Below are 12796 nucleotides of genomic sequence, written 5' to 3' on the forward strand. Positions count from 1 at the left end.
TTGTGGAATTATGATTAAGCATCTTGCTAAATTTGACAAAATAGGGACAATTTAGAAAAACTTCAGAAGAGAAAAGTCAGCCACTTTTTATGTATGTATATGTATTTTTTTTACATATATGTACACATAATTATTTTTATATCAACAACAAATAAATGGAAACTTTATTACAAATCAACTTCCAGAAAGCTAATGAAATAGGTTAGATGAAGAAATCTTCCACTGAGGAAGCTAAGAGACTCTGCAGTGTAAATGTTATAAATTATATTATTATATATTATGATTCTAGTGTAGTGTAACACATACATTCCCTGTTTAGACCTGAACCAGCTCTCTGGACTCACAAGCAATATTGGGTCTTCTGAGAGAAAAGCTGTAAAAGCAATTCATAATTAACTCCTTGACAAAACATGTTGTGAAACTTGTAGCTTGTTGGTACTTGGAATTTCTGAAAGGATAAAACATTAGTGAATATATTAAAACCACATCTAGTTCCAACAGATTTTTTTTTTTTTTTTAAATCAAGAAATTAATAATGTATGATAAACCCCTAAGCTCCATAGCAGTTTCCAACCAGTGAGAAATGAATATAAGAAGAAGTAGATCCTTTGAAGAAGAGTAATTGTTCCTTGCCAGTGCTCTGGCATCTTCCACATCTTTCACAGGGAACCAAACACTGAGCTATAAAGACCAACAAGAATTGCACTAAATAAATGTGCAATTTTATGGTAAAGGGGACTAAATAATTAAAAATATTACTGAGGTGAGGATATAAGTCTGTCACTGTCAACAACTGGGTTAACACGTTAGGGTCCATGGTTTGCTTCTTTTTCTTTTAATTTTAAGACACCTTCCCATTTTCAGGTAGTAGACCTCATGCCAAAAGTTTGCAAAAATCAGAGCAATATTTTATGAACTCTCCCTTGTCATCTGTTGATTAATAGAGCACTGCAAACCTATCATCTAGCAGGAGAATTCTGCCCTGAGTTGTCACTACCTGAAGGTCTTATTCCACCACACTATTAATGAATAGTGAATTGAGGCATGGTAAAGTATTTTCTGCATTTCAAATTGGACTGATTCTGCAGCCCCTTAAATTCTGACAGTTTAGAAGATACATAAAGGTGCTAGTGGGAGAAGAAAAGAAAGATATTTTTAAAGCATATTCTTCTGGAGTCAGCAGCCTCTCAAAATTGGTATTTTTTTTTTTTTTTTTTTCAGAATATTAACACTTTTTTAGCAACAGGACAATGATTAAGCATTTGTTGCACAAGCAGGGGAAAAAAACCCTAAACAATGAACAACCAATCCCCCCAAAAAACAAACTAGATTTATTTTAGAGCAATACACCTGGTGAAATGGTCCAAAATGCTAAAAACTATGAAAGGATAATACGCTGCTTAAAAGCAGAGTTGTACTGAAAATGGATGTCTTCTACCACAAGTCTTTAAAGTGAATTTCATACCACTGAAATACCACCAATTTTTAAATACTGGAAATTGAGGGGTAGAATAAAAGCTGCAGATGATGGATTAGGAAGAAGAGAGAAACACTGGTGTTTTTTTTTTTTAAATATCTAAGTGCTACGAAAAACTACATATAATTTTGTGGAATGGTCATGTGGTTCTCCAACAAAGAGTTAAGCAAGTAGGCTTATTTTCTTTTAACTCTTACAGTATCAAGAAAGTAGTTTCCATAAGTAAATTATAATCCTTTACATATCACTGACATGGCTGAATGAATAGCAGAAAAACTGACACTTCCATTTTGTGGTGTTTTTTCCCCCTGCTTATTCCCACTGTTCTGTTAAATCTCTGTATTTCCAAAGCATCCTCTACCTCACTGCTCAATATTTCTGAGAAAGAGTTGTCAGAAAGATTCTTAATGTGCACTTGGAGTTTTGCCATGACTTTTCAAAGAGCTAAGACCAGCCCTATGTACCATTACAGAGATGTAATAAATGTCACTGCTGCTAATGGCCCTTCCTTCACCATACTGAACTAACAGAGAAAGTCTAAGTAAATGCAAATTGCCCTTACAAGCAATAATTCTTATTAAAGAAAAGGACAATAATGGTTTTTTGAACACCATGCTATTGTAGAGGGTGCCCTCATTAGACTCCTGAGTGATAATATTCCTTTGCACTTCATCAAATGTGAACCCATGCAATTAATTCAGGTTTCATAATTTCATCTCTGTCATTATGATGATCATGGTGAGACTGACAAGTAGAAATTGCACTGTAACCAAGGTTTAAGATTTTTACAAACCTGATTGAACACCTTTGCACAGGATTTTCTGTAGACCTGGAAAGGGTTGAAGCCAGGCTGCTCTTCTCTGCCCTTCAGCCTCATAGGCAGGCAGTGACTTGAGGTATCATCTTCAGAAGAATTCTCACAAGACAGCTGCTCTTTCAAATACTCCTTTTGGAAGAAAAAGAAAAATAAAAACCAAACAAAAAACCAGTATATTCCACCTCGTCCTCTAAGTGAAATTTGCTCTTCAAGCATAACTTCACAGTGTGCTTGATAAAAGTTCCTAATATTAAAGACAAGAACACATCATCTCTTACCTTTTTAAGAGTAACACCATTACATAACAGAAATAAATTTTTTAAAAAATTTAAATAAATAAATTTAAATAAATTAAATCCCATCTATTATGGGATGGCTCCATGAACAGCCCTCCCATAGAAACATATGAGAGTAATGTAACCAACTGTCTTGAAATTGTCATCAAATTATGTGTATGAGTCCTCATTTAATATATATGTTACTGGAAGTGAAAAACAAATGTTTTCTATGAGCAGTTCCAGTGTATGATGGTTATTCTATATAGTAATAGTCAAAGTATACATGAATATTTAAAGCTATTTTTGGACTGAGTTAAATAGTTGCTATATGACTTTAAATTATTTGTTAGATGAACATGTTGAAAATGGTTTTTTAAACACAGGAAGTAAATATTCTCCCATTCCTCAAAGCTATTTTTAATGGTTTAGGCATTCAATGACTAGAAGTAATTTATTATTTAAATGGCAATTTTAGAAACTATGCTGTAACAGACACATGATTATTTTGGCCACAATCTTTTCTGTTTTCACTTCTAAACTACTATGTAAATAAATCATCATTGCATGCCAATAAAGTGTTTTGATTAAATAGAACCATTTCATGAAGAGCTGGATAATGAAACACTTACAGACCTATTTGCTGGAAGAACTGGTGTGATTAAACAGTTTATTGTTATTAAAATGAAGTCCTTAATGACAGGATTGCCATAACACTGAGCAAGTACTCAAGGTGAGTCTTCAAGATGGGTGGATGCAAATGCTCCTCTTACTTTTCAGTACTATGAGATGACAAAAAATTTCAGATGCAGGTGAGGGAACCACCTGCCAACACACCCTGTGCTCCTCAGCAGGTTTTTCTGAAGAAATAATTTCATCTTTGGTTTAACTGATCCAAGTGTGGTCTGGCCTGAAAGGCACAAGTTCCCTCCCCACCCACATAGACTGTAGATGTTTCTCCCTTGTGTTGGCACCACCACATGTTGTGAAATCAGCCAGGAAGAAAAAAAGACAAAAAAAAAATAAAAAGTTTCAGCCAAATAAACAATCCACAGAATTTCTCCTGCTATACAAAGGGGGGCCTAGGACTGGGAAAGCACAAGGACAAGAGAAGCAGTAGTCTCTGCTGGTGTCAGCCAATAGTCATGACTAAGACAACAAAAAATTCATCTAACTGTATTTAAAAAAAAAAAAAAAAAAATCAGATTTTTTTTTCTTGAAGACAAGAGCAAAATCCATCCCCTTACCTATATTTCCCTAGCCTACAAAAGTGTCATTTTTTGCTTTTTTTTTTTTTTCCCCCCAATTCATTCATGATTTCATGCCATAAAAAGGCTTTTAAACTCATAGTGAAGGGTATTATTCCAAACCTATTTTTATGTATTTTTCATAAACATACTGCCCACCTTCCATTCACACATTTTCACAAAATCTGGGTGTCACAGAGCCAGCAGAAGAAAATCCTTCCAGTGCTGAAGGCCAGGCTGGATGGGGCTTGGAGCAACCTGGTCTGGCTGAAGATGCACCAGCCCATCACAGGGGATGGGAACTGGATGCTCTCTAAGGTCTCTTCCAACCCAAACCATCCTGTGATTCTCTTGTTTTTGCTGTAGACATATTGGAAATATCTGTCCATGCTTCCTAGGATTTGAACATTTGAGAGGTAGCCAAATATGGGCTTTTATCTGCCTTTGGAATACTCCAGATTTATGTTGTGACATAGATATTTATTTTACAGTGTTGGAGGAGCTCTTAAGTGCAGTACATACTGTACACACATTTCAAAATTTCACATTTCAAAAACGTGAAAAGAAGGAGAAATTAAATCACGGTGGTAAACACGTGAGCTGTATCCTCACTATCAGTGGCTGGGCATGGAACCAAGCAGACAGAGTTTTATTGAGCCTCACAGCTCATGAGACTTGGTTTCTCTTTGGCAGCCAGTAGTCAAAAACACTTTCAAAAATTATTAAACAGTTAAAATTATTTATTTTTAAAATTATTTTTCTTTTCCGTAAATACAGGAAGGACTGTAGGCTGTTTTGAGTTCTAGACCTTTATGACACCATAAAACTATTTCCAAATACAGCTTCCAAGAACCTATACCCCTTTCCCCCTTCTTTTCTAAGGAAAATTACTGAGAGCAACAATTTTCTGTCTCATAATTTCGCTCTCTATTCACACACAATTATTAAGCAGTGTAGGTTAATAACTAAAACTAATTCTAAGAACACAATCCCTTGACAGCCCAAGGAGTCTCCAAACAAAAGGATGGACCTTTGAGGAGATAATCATGTCTGTTTCTTGGTATTCAGGTATTCTTGGTATTCACACTAGACAAAATCTAAGTTATGAAAAATAATATTGAAAAATACATTGTCATAACACCATGCTTAGGCATTGAAGTGTTGTGTATTGGCTTCAAAGGCAATGTGAAGTAACACGTTTTCTGTGAGTCAAGCTGGTCAGGATTACTTTTCTAAAAGCAAGACAGTTTTTTCCACTGAGAAATGTTCTATATTTAACAAAGCTCTTACTAGCAGCAGAAATTCAAGGAGAGACACCTGGGATGTGGAAAGCCAGGCGAAAGTCCCTCTTCCACCTAATTCTCTCAGCCTCTTCCCTCCTATTGGAGCTGCTCCACTTTGTATAAATAACCCAATACTCACAGGAGTCACATCTTGGATCAGGGTCTCCAGAACCCAATATGGGCATTCTACCCCTTCAGCTAGAGTATGATTCTATTTTTGACCCTAGAAGTTACAGAATGGAGTTTTTCAGCGATTTCTACAAGGTGAAACAACTGCATCAGGGGAAAAAAAAAAAGAAAAAAAAAAAAAGAAAAAAAATAAGAAAAAAAAAAGAGAAAAAAAAAAGAAAAAAGACAGAATTCCATGCTGGTAGCTAATGGTCTAACTAAGTGTCTGGGGAGATGGTTTGGATGTGAGAGATGCAGATTTCGTTCCCTGGTCTAAACTAGGCAGAATAAAGGTTTGAGCCTGCACATCCTGTCCCCTTGGTGACTGCCCTAACTCCTGGATTACACACTATTTTTGGAAGCCTTGCTCATCACCTTTTTCCCTGCTCCATTATACTTAAGAGCACTCCTGAATGTGCTCCAGGTGAAAAGGTTTTGTTTGAACTGTATTAGAGTAATAATTTTCGCTTCACTTCCTGAACCATTTGTTTGAAGCTTGAAAAGATCCTGTATCGTATTAATATTAGGCTGCCATCTCTGCATAGATGCTTACACTGCCTCTAAAGATTCCAAATGCAGATGCAAAAAGGTTTCTTTTAAGCCTATACTTAGGGAATGAACAGTTGCTCTGATTTTCAGCACAGTGCCAGTGCTGAGATGCTCTGTTTTTCCCTCACATGGACATAGCTGCTTAATGGCTTGTTTGCTATCATTTTTTTTTTTTATTTTTTCCAAAAGAAAAATCTTGGCCTGTGCTTATATCTGCCTCCTGTTTTATAACACTTCTGTACACTTGCAATTATCTTAACAGCACCTGCTTATGCATTCAAGGAGTAGCAATTTAGTAATTAAAGCAAATAAACAGAACTTTCTTAATGAAGCTGCGTAGGTCTATGTGATCACACAATTTAAGCAAACCTGTGTTTATTTCAGTGTGTAAAAACAGAATGCATTTGGCAACCTGGAGCAATTTAGTACAGCCTTAGAAATGAGATAATTCCTTTGCATTACCCACGCTCCATGTGTAGCAAACAAATCTGCATTTGTTTACTGTAATTTTGAAAGCACTTTTGAGCAGAGTTATCTGGATTAAGTAAGGTTTTCATGCAGATGCATTTACTTCCTCAGTCCCCCTGCAGGGTTTGCTCCTTTGTTTTTAAATCAGGAGGATTGATTTACCAGATTTTATTTTACTTCCTGCAACGGTTGTTTTTCCAACAGTCTTGCTACTTTGATTTTTTTTTCCTCTTTTTCCCCCCCTTTTTTTTTTTTTTTTTTGTTTTCAAACTCTTAAAATGTATCCACAGCCTACAATACTAAAGGAATTTTATGAGCCGTACTACTGCTTAAGCACATAAATAAAACCCACATTGTTTCCCATAAAGTAATCTTTTCCCTACAAATGCAGAAAAAGCCCAAACTGAACCGGATTCCATTACAAAAGAATATAAGATTTCGTATTGACTTTAAGAAGCATTATCACCTCCTTGACTAACCCTTGGCTGCCAGCAGACGCTGCCTCAGGCCAGTACACACCTAATTGCTCGGTAAAAAGGCCGTTTCCCTACCTCATTGAGCCGGATGATGTGATAAATTTGCCTCAGGTACTCGCTGCCACCTGGTTTGTGGCAGATATCCAGGACCATCATGTTTATTTTCTGCTCAGTGAATCCCAGTGCAAAACCCCCTTCCTCCAGCGTTGAGCTTCCTGCTGAGACTGAGCCACTAAAAGGTAGAAAAGATACCAATATTCTCAGGTTATTTTTCTAAAAGAAAAAAAAAAAAAATCAAAATATTAATACTTACTCACCTAAAAATGCATGATAAAAGAAGTTAGAGACATTAGAACCACACACAGCAAATGTTGCTTTAAAGTGACTTCTGAAGCCTTGATACATACACATTATTTCTTTATGAATTTTAAATCGTTTTAATCTTCCAGATTAAACTTTCTTTAAGGATATGCAAGGAGCAAATATTTTTTAACAAATTATTTTCTTTTCCACTAGAGAAGTATCCTTGCGAGCAGAAATGGCATTTGCATTCGATCTTTTGTACATTTTTCTTTGCCTGTCGCTGCAGATATTAAAGCCTAATTAGCATGTCAGAAAGGTAGCCATTACTCTAAGTATAGGTTAGAAGTTTTTAAATTGAAGTCTTTTTTCTTCCCACTGGTATGGTGGTAACCATTTCAAAGGTACCTATTTGCCACTTGTTGCACTTTTTGCCCTGTATTGTCCCTTGATTTTCTTCTTCAAAGAATTATCTGAAGCTGCTACAAAAAAAATTTTGAAGGTTACAGACCCAAATGACTTGGAAAATGTGAATTCAAAACTCTGACCATTGTTAGAGTGTTCTCTCTGCATACAAATATGTCACCAGCTCTGTACTTGCTTAGCATTTTACAGTGATAAAGTGTTAAGAAATAAGTGCTAAGCCCGATTCTTTTATTCAAATGTTGGAGCTGCAACACAGAGATATGGTGGCACCTTGACACAGACACTCAAGAAGTTGAAAGACCAGCAAAATATATTATCAATCCATACAGTTATTATGGGATTAATTTAAAATCTACCCAAGAAGCATTCTGAATTAAAAAAAAAAAAAAAAAAAAAAAAAAAATTTTTTTTTAGAATTAAGATAAAAACAAAAACCAACCAAGCAAAACATCATCCTACACGTGGCTGTAAATTGTGGATTACTGTATTACTGTAGAAAGTGTGCCACAAAGTTAGTTCTGAAAGTTGCCACAGACCTGCAGGCTCATTTAAATGCTACACAGCTGCTGGACATTAAAGCTGATATTGCTTCCACATGCAGCTCCAGAACATCCTACAGAGCCAAGAGTTTCAAAATATAAACTCTAATTTTGCCCTTTGCTGAATGGAAGTGAGATTCTGCTTCTACAGTGTCTTTTACAGAAAAGCTGATCTTTAAAATTAAAGTACACTTAAAGGATGCTTGTTCAACGCCATGTAGAGTTGAAACCTGAATTTTTGTTCTGGATCCTTAGCCACTGACATTGAAAAAAGCTGAGGACCTCTTGACAAAGGAGTGCATCAGTGTCAGCACCCAAATTCATGGAATCCTAGAATGGGCTGGGTTGGAAGGGACCTCAGAGCTCATCAAGTCCAACCCTTGCTCCACTCCCCCCGTGGTTCCCAGCCCATGGCACTGAGTGCCACATCCAGGCTCTTTTGAAATATCTCCAGGGATGGAGAATCCACCCCTTCCCTGGGCAGCCCATTCCAATGGCTGAGCACCCTCTCTGTAGAGAATTTTTTCCTAATATCCAACCTAAACCTCCCCTGGCAGAGCCTAAGCCTAAGCTCTGCCAGGGGAGGTTTAGGTTGGATATTAGGAAAAAATTCTTAAGATCATGGGTTCCTGTCTTACTGATACCTGCCTGGGAGCAGAGCCCGACCTCCCCCTGGCTCCAACCTCCTTTCAGGGAGTTGCAGAGAGTGATGAGGTCTCCCCTGAGCCTCCTCTTCTCCAGCCTCAACACCCCCAGCTCCCTCAGCCCTTCCTCACAGGACTTGTGCTGGATCCCTTCCCAGCCTCCTTGCTCTTCTCTGGACCTGCTCCAGCACCTCAAGCTCCTTCCTGAGCTGAGGGGCCCAGAACTGGACACAGGACTCAAGCTCTGGCCTCCCCAGGGCTGAGCACAGGGGCAGAATCCCTTCCCTGGACCTGCTGGCCACGCTGTTCCTGAGCCAGCCCAGGATGCCCTTGGCCTTCTTGGCCACCTGGGCACACTGCTGCCTCCTCTTCAGCTCCTGTCAGTTGTATCCTTCCCTGGCTGTCAGCGTGCAGGTGAAGCAGATGATTGGATTCAGTCAGTGGTGTGATTAATGAGTTCCTCTCTGGATTTGGGACTGCCTATCAATCATGTCATTAGGGAGAATGTGCCCTGGAAGAGGCAGCCCTCAGCCAAGGAATAACTGCATTCATCTTCATCTGTGTATGCACCCAGCCAGCAAAGTCAGGGTCACCGTGATGAAAAACAATAATCTTCAGCTCCACAAATTACTTTGCAAAGGCAGATGTTTCTTTTCTTCTCGGGATGCACGTTCTCCATAACCCAACCTGACTGCTTACAGCTCTGCTGCTGCCATAAAGTGAAGGTTATTTTAATGAATAGTAATAGTAATAGTACACAAGAGAGGCAATGCATACAACTGCCACGCTCTCAACCTTTCCCTGAAGATTGTTTTTTCAAATTTCCCTAAAAACTAAGCTATATTTGTATGCCACCGTGGGATAAAGCCTAAGATATTCAGACTTTTTTTTTTTTTTTTTTTTTTTTTTAAGAAGTCCTGATAACAGTAGCATAAAGCAAAACTGAGCAAAGCCTTATTGATAAAAAATATCTATAAAAATTAGAATTCTATAGGTGAATCCCAAACACATTCTTGAACTTTATAGTTACTTTTTTTTTTTTCTTCCACACACTGAATCTATTAAAAATAGAGGAACCAATATAAATAATGTATAAATACCAATATATATAGTATAATACATATAATATAACATATAATATATATTAATTATATATACTGCTTATTATATATATAAGCAGGGTACTCTCCTTGTCCTGTTTTGATATATCCTACTTGCCCTCAGGGTTTGTTATGTTTTAAAATGAAGTATGCTTACTGTTTAATCACAGATGAACACTGAAAGCTTTTCACAGTCCCTCTTAATTAAATCATAAAATCATAGAATCATAGAATTAGCTGGGTTGGATGTAATTAATATATATTATAATATATGTTATATGTTATATGTATTATATATAATAATTTTATAATAATACCAATATATATACTATATATTATAATACCTATATATTAAAATGTGTATGTATATGTATATATATGTATATACATATATACATGTATATATGTATAAATATATATGTAATTAATATATATTATATGTTATATGTATTATATATATAATAATTTTATAACAATACCAATATATGTACACTATATATTATAATACCAATATATATATTAAAATGTGTGTGCACATATTTACTCAGAAAATACCTTATTTATGGAAAGGAACACCATTTTACACCAGTTTATATTTCCAAATACAAGCATTCCCATTTCCAACAAATCCTGTAACCACAAGTCTCCTCTTGAAAGATCTGCTTGTATGATCAGCGAGTATGTGACAGTTATTTGGTTTAATTGATATCTGAATTTCAGCCTTAATTAATATTTTCTTTTTATTTTTATTTATTTATTTAAATTAAATGTATAATTTGAATTTATGACAATATTTTATATCTACAATGACTATTTCAGCTATATATTAACTAGGTTATTTTTTTCCCCCAGAAACTGACTCATCATATTTGAATATTAAATGGAAAAATAAACCATTGATTTCTTTTGCAGAAATCTTGTTGAAGCCAGGGGACTTAGTTTCATAACTGCATCACAGAACTACTCACTTGGAGGGCAGGTAATACATTCTTCACTTTTTTAAGCTTAAAATTAGGAGCCTCAAACTAGTTTTCACGGTGGCTGACACTGTGCACAAACAGAATACATTTTTTGCACACTTGTTTCCCACACTCTGATGCTTGAATAGAGAATTTTTTGTGGAATGGTAGAAAACAGAGTAGTATATTATAGAGTGTATATAATATATACATTAGTATAAAGAGAGGGAGTTTAAAGTACCTTATGGAGGGAGTTTAAAATTCTCAGCTTCAGAACTAGTGCAAGTATTGAATTTTTAGCTTCTGGAGGTTATCCACAGTACTGCCTTACCCCTCATTTGTATTACTTAAGGAAGACCTATTCTTTCAGTGACATGAGAAATTTTATTATGGAACCATTCTGTTAAGTATCAATTTACACATTATCATTATGGGGCTTTCATTCCATGACTCTTTCAGACACTGGCATCTGGCTTCAATCTTTTAATCACTGGATTAGTGCTTGTAAATTAGTATTAAATGGAAATGTAAAGATTACAAAGGTCAATGTCAATGAGCATTCAGATGGAACTGTTGCTGCTGAGTGCTGCTCATGTTCTCTGACTCCTTCCAGAAACAAGATCCTATCCCTTGAAACACTGCACAATATCAGTGATTCTGACCTCAGGTCACCATTCCCTTTGTTCATTTGGTTACTTGCTGTCAGGACAGCAACAACTGTAACCTTCAAGAAAATTATTTAGTAGGAAAAGCAGTCTCACTTTCAGTATTCAACAATTTAATTCAGTAAATCACGCCATTCAAATAAATCTAATACTGGAAGGCTGATGAATAGTGTTTTTATAGAGTGGTACACAATTTCAACATTAAACCAGATTGGGCTGGGAACACATTGGCATCTACAGAATTTCTTGAAAAATCATTGTAAGGATTTAAAACATTTAAACATTAAAACATCTAAAACTTGGACTTTAATGTCAAATCTGCAGGGAAGGTTGATACTTCCTCAGAAAAGCACAGCAGGGTACTCTCCTTGTCCTGTTTTGATATATCCTACTTGCCCTCAGGGTTTGTTATGTTTTAAAATGAAGTATACTTACTGTTTAATCACAGATGAACACTGAAAGCTTTTCACAGTCCCTCTTAATTAAATCACCATAGCAAAATTATCTTTTAAGTACATTGTGCTGCCTTCTACACAGCATACCTGCTTCATGTTGTGAACAATACACCAACTACTTTGGCCACAAATCCAAAATCTCTCAATATGAAGACACTGTTCTGATGAAGGAGCCACAGTTTACTGTGTCAACAGAGCACTGCAATTGCAGGAAACATGCTATAAATCCATCAATATTAAGAACTAATCCATTTCACATACAATCACTGTTAATCTCCTCCTTTTCTATATTGAGCTACATCCATAAACGTGCCAATAATCCAGTAAAACACAGAACAAACACAAGCACTTGAAAAATGTTCTTACCAGCCTATGCTTAATTTTCTTGCCTTCAGCAACTGGCTCTCAATCCAGTTTGGTCTTTGCTGCTCAATGCTTTGTATAACCTTCTGGGTCACTTGCTTAGGGCCACTTTTCTGTTTTCCCATAATGCTTTCTAAGCACACACGAACTAAACTGAGTTTTTCTTTGCTCCACCTGTCAAGCGTTGCACCTGTTAAAAGTTCTGCAGTATTTCCATCCTCAAATATCCGACATATAATTACAATCAAGTTCCAGACAAGCAGACCAGCTTTCTTCAATTCAGCAAAGTTTCTTGACATTTTTCTCTCAGCCAGAAAAAAGAAGTACTTAATTGGGGGAGGCAAACATGCAATCACTGTAGGTAACTTGCTGATTACAATAGATACTGCCTGAGCTGCAAGCCTTGTGAAGCCTTAAAAAAAAGAAAGAAAAGAAGATATGATTAACATTAACATTCTAGTTCTATCACAGCATGCTTCTGAATGTTGTATGATAATTTCTAACTTTCTTTTGTACTGAAAATGGGTAAAAAGCTTAAGCACTCAACACCGTAGCTTGACTTCTATTGTGCTTCCTCCACATAAA

General features: G+C 36.2%; 1 protein-coding gene across 4 annotated transcripts in view; it reads right to left on the reverse strand.

Annotated features, from left to right (window-relative positions):
* The window catches only part of KIAA0825 (KIAA0825 ortholog), a 232423-nt gene that overhangs the window by 110141 nt on the left and 109486 nt on the right, over positions 1-12796 (reverse strand). For 2 of the 4 annotated variants that reach the window (XM_071731889.1, XM_071731887.1), the window contains exons 16-18: positions 12215-12623; positions 6836-6992; positions 2271-2423 (exon numbers count right to left, since the gene is read on the reverse strand). In XM_071731889.1, the coding sequence (XP_071587990.1) occupies positions 2271-2423; positions 6836-6992; positions 12215-12623 (719 nt within the window). Of the gene's footprint in view, positions 1-2270; positions 2424-6835; positions 6993-11392; positions 11453-12214; positions 12624-12796 lie in introns of those variants that run through there. The other 2 variants (XM_071731888.1, XM_071731890.1) reach the window with 2 other exon arrangements.

The sequence above is a fragment of the Heliangelus exortis genome, chromosome Z, assembly GCF_036169615.1.
Source record: "Heliangelus exortis chromosome Z, bHelExo1.hap1, whole genome shotgun sequence".
Lineage (NCBI taxonomy): Eukaryota > Metazoa > Chordata > Aves > Apodiformes > Trochilidae > Heliangelus > Heliangelus exortis.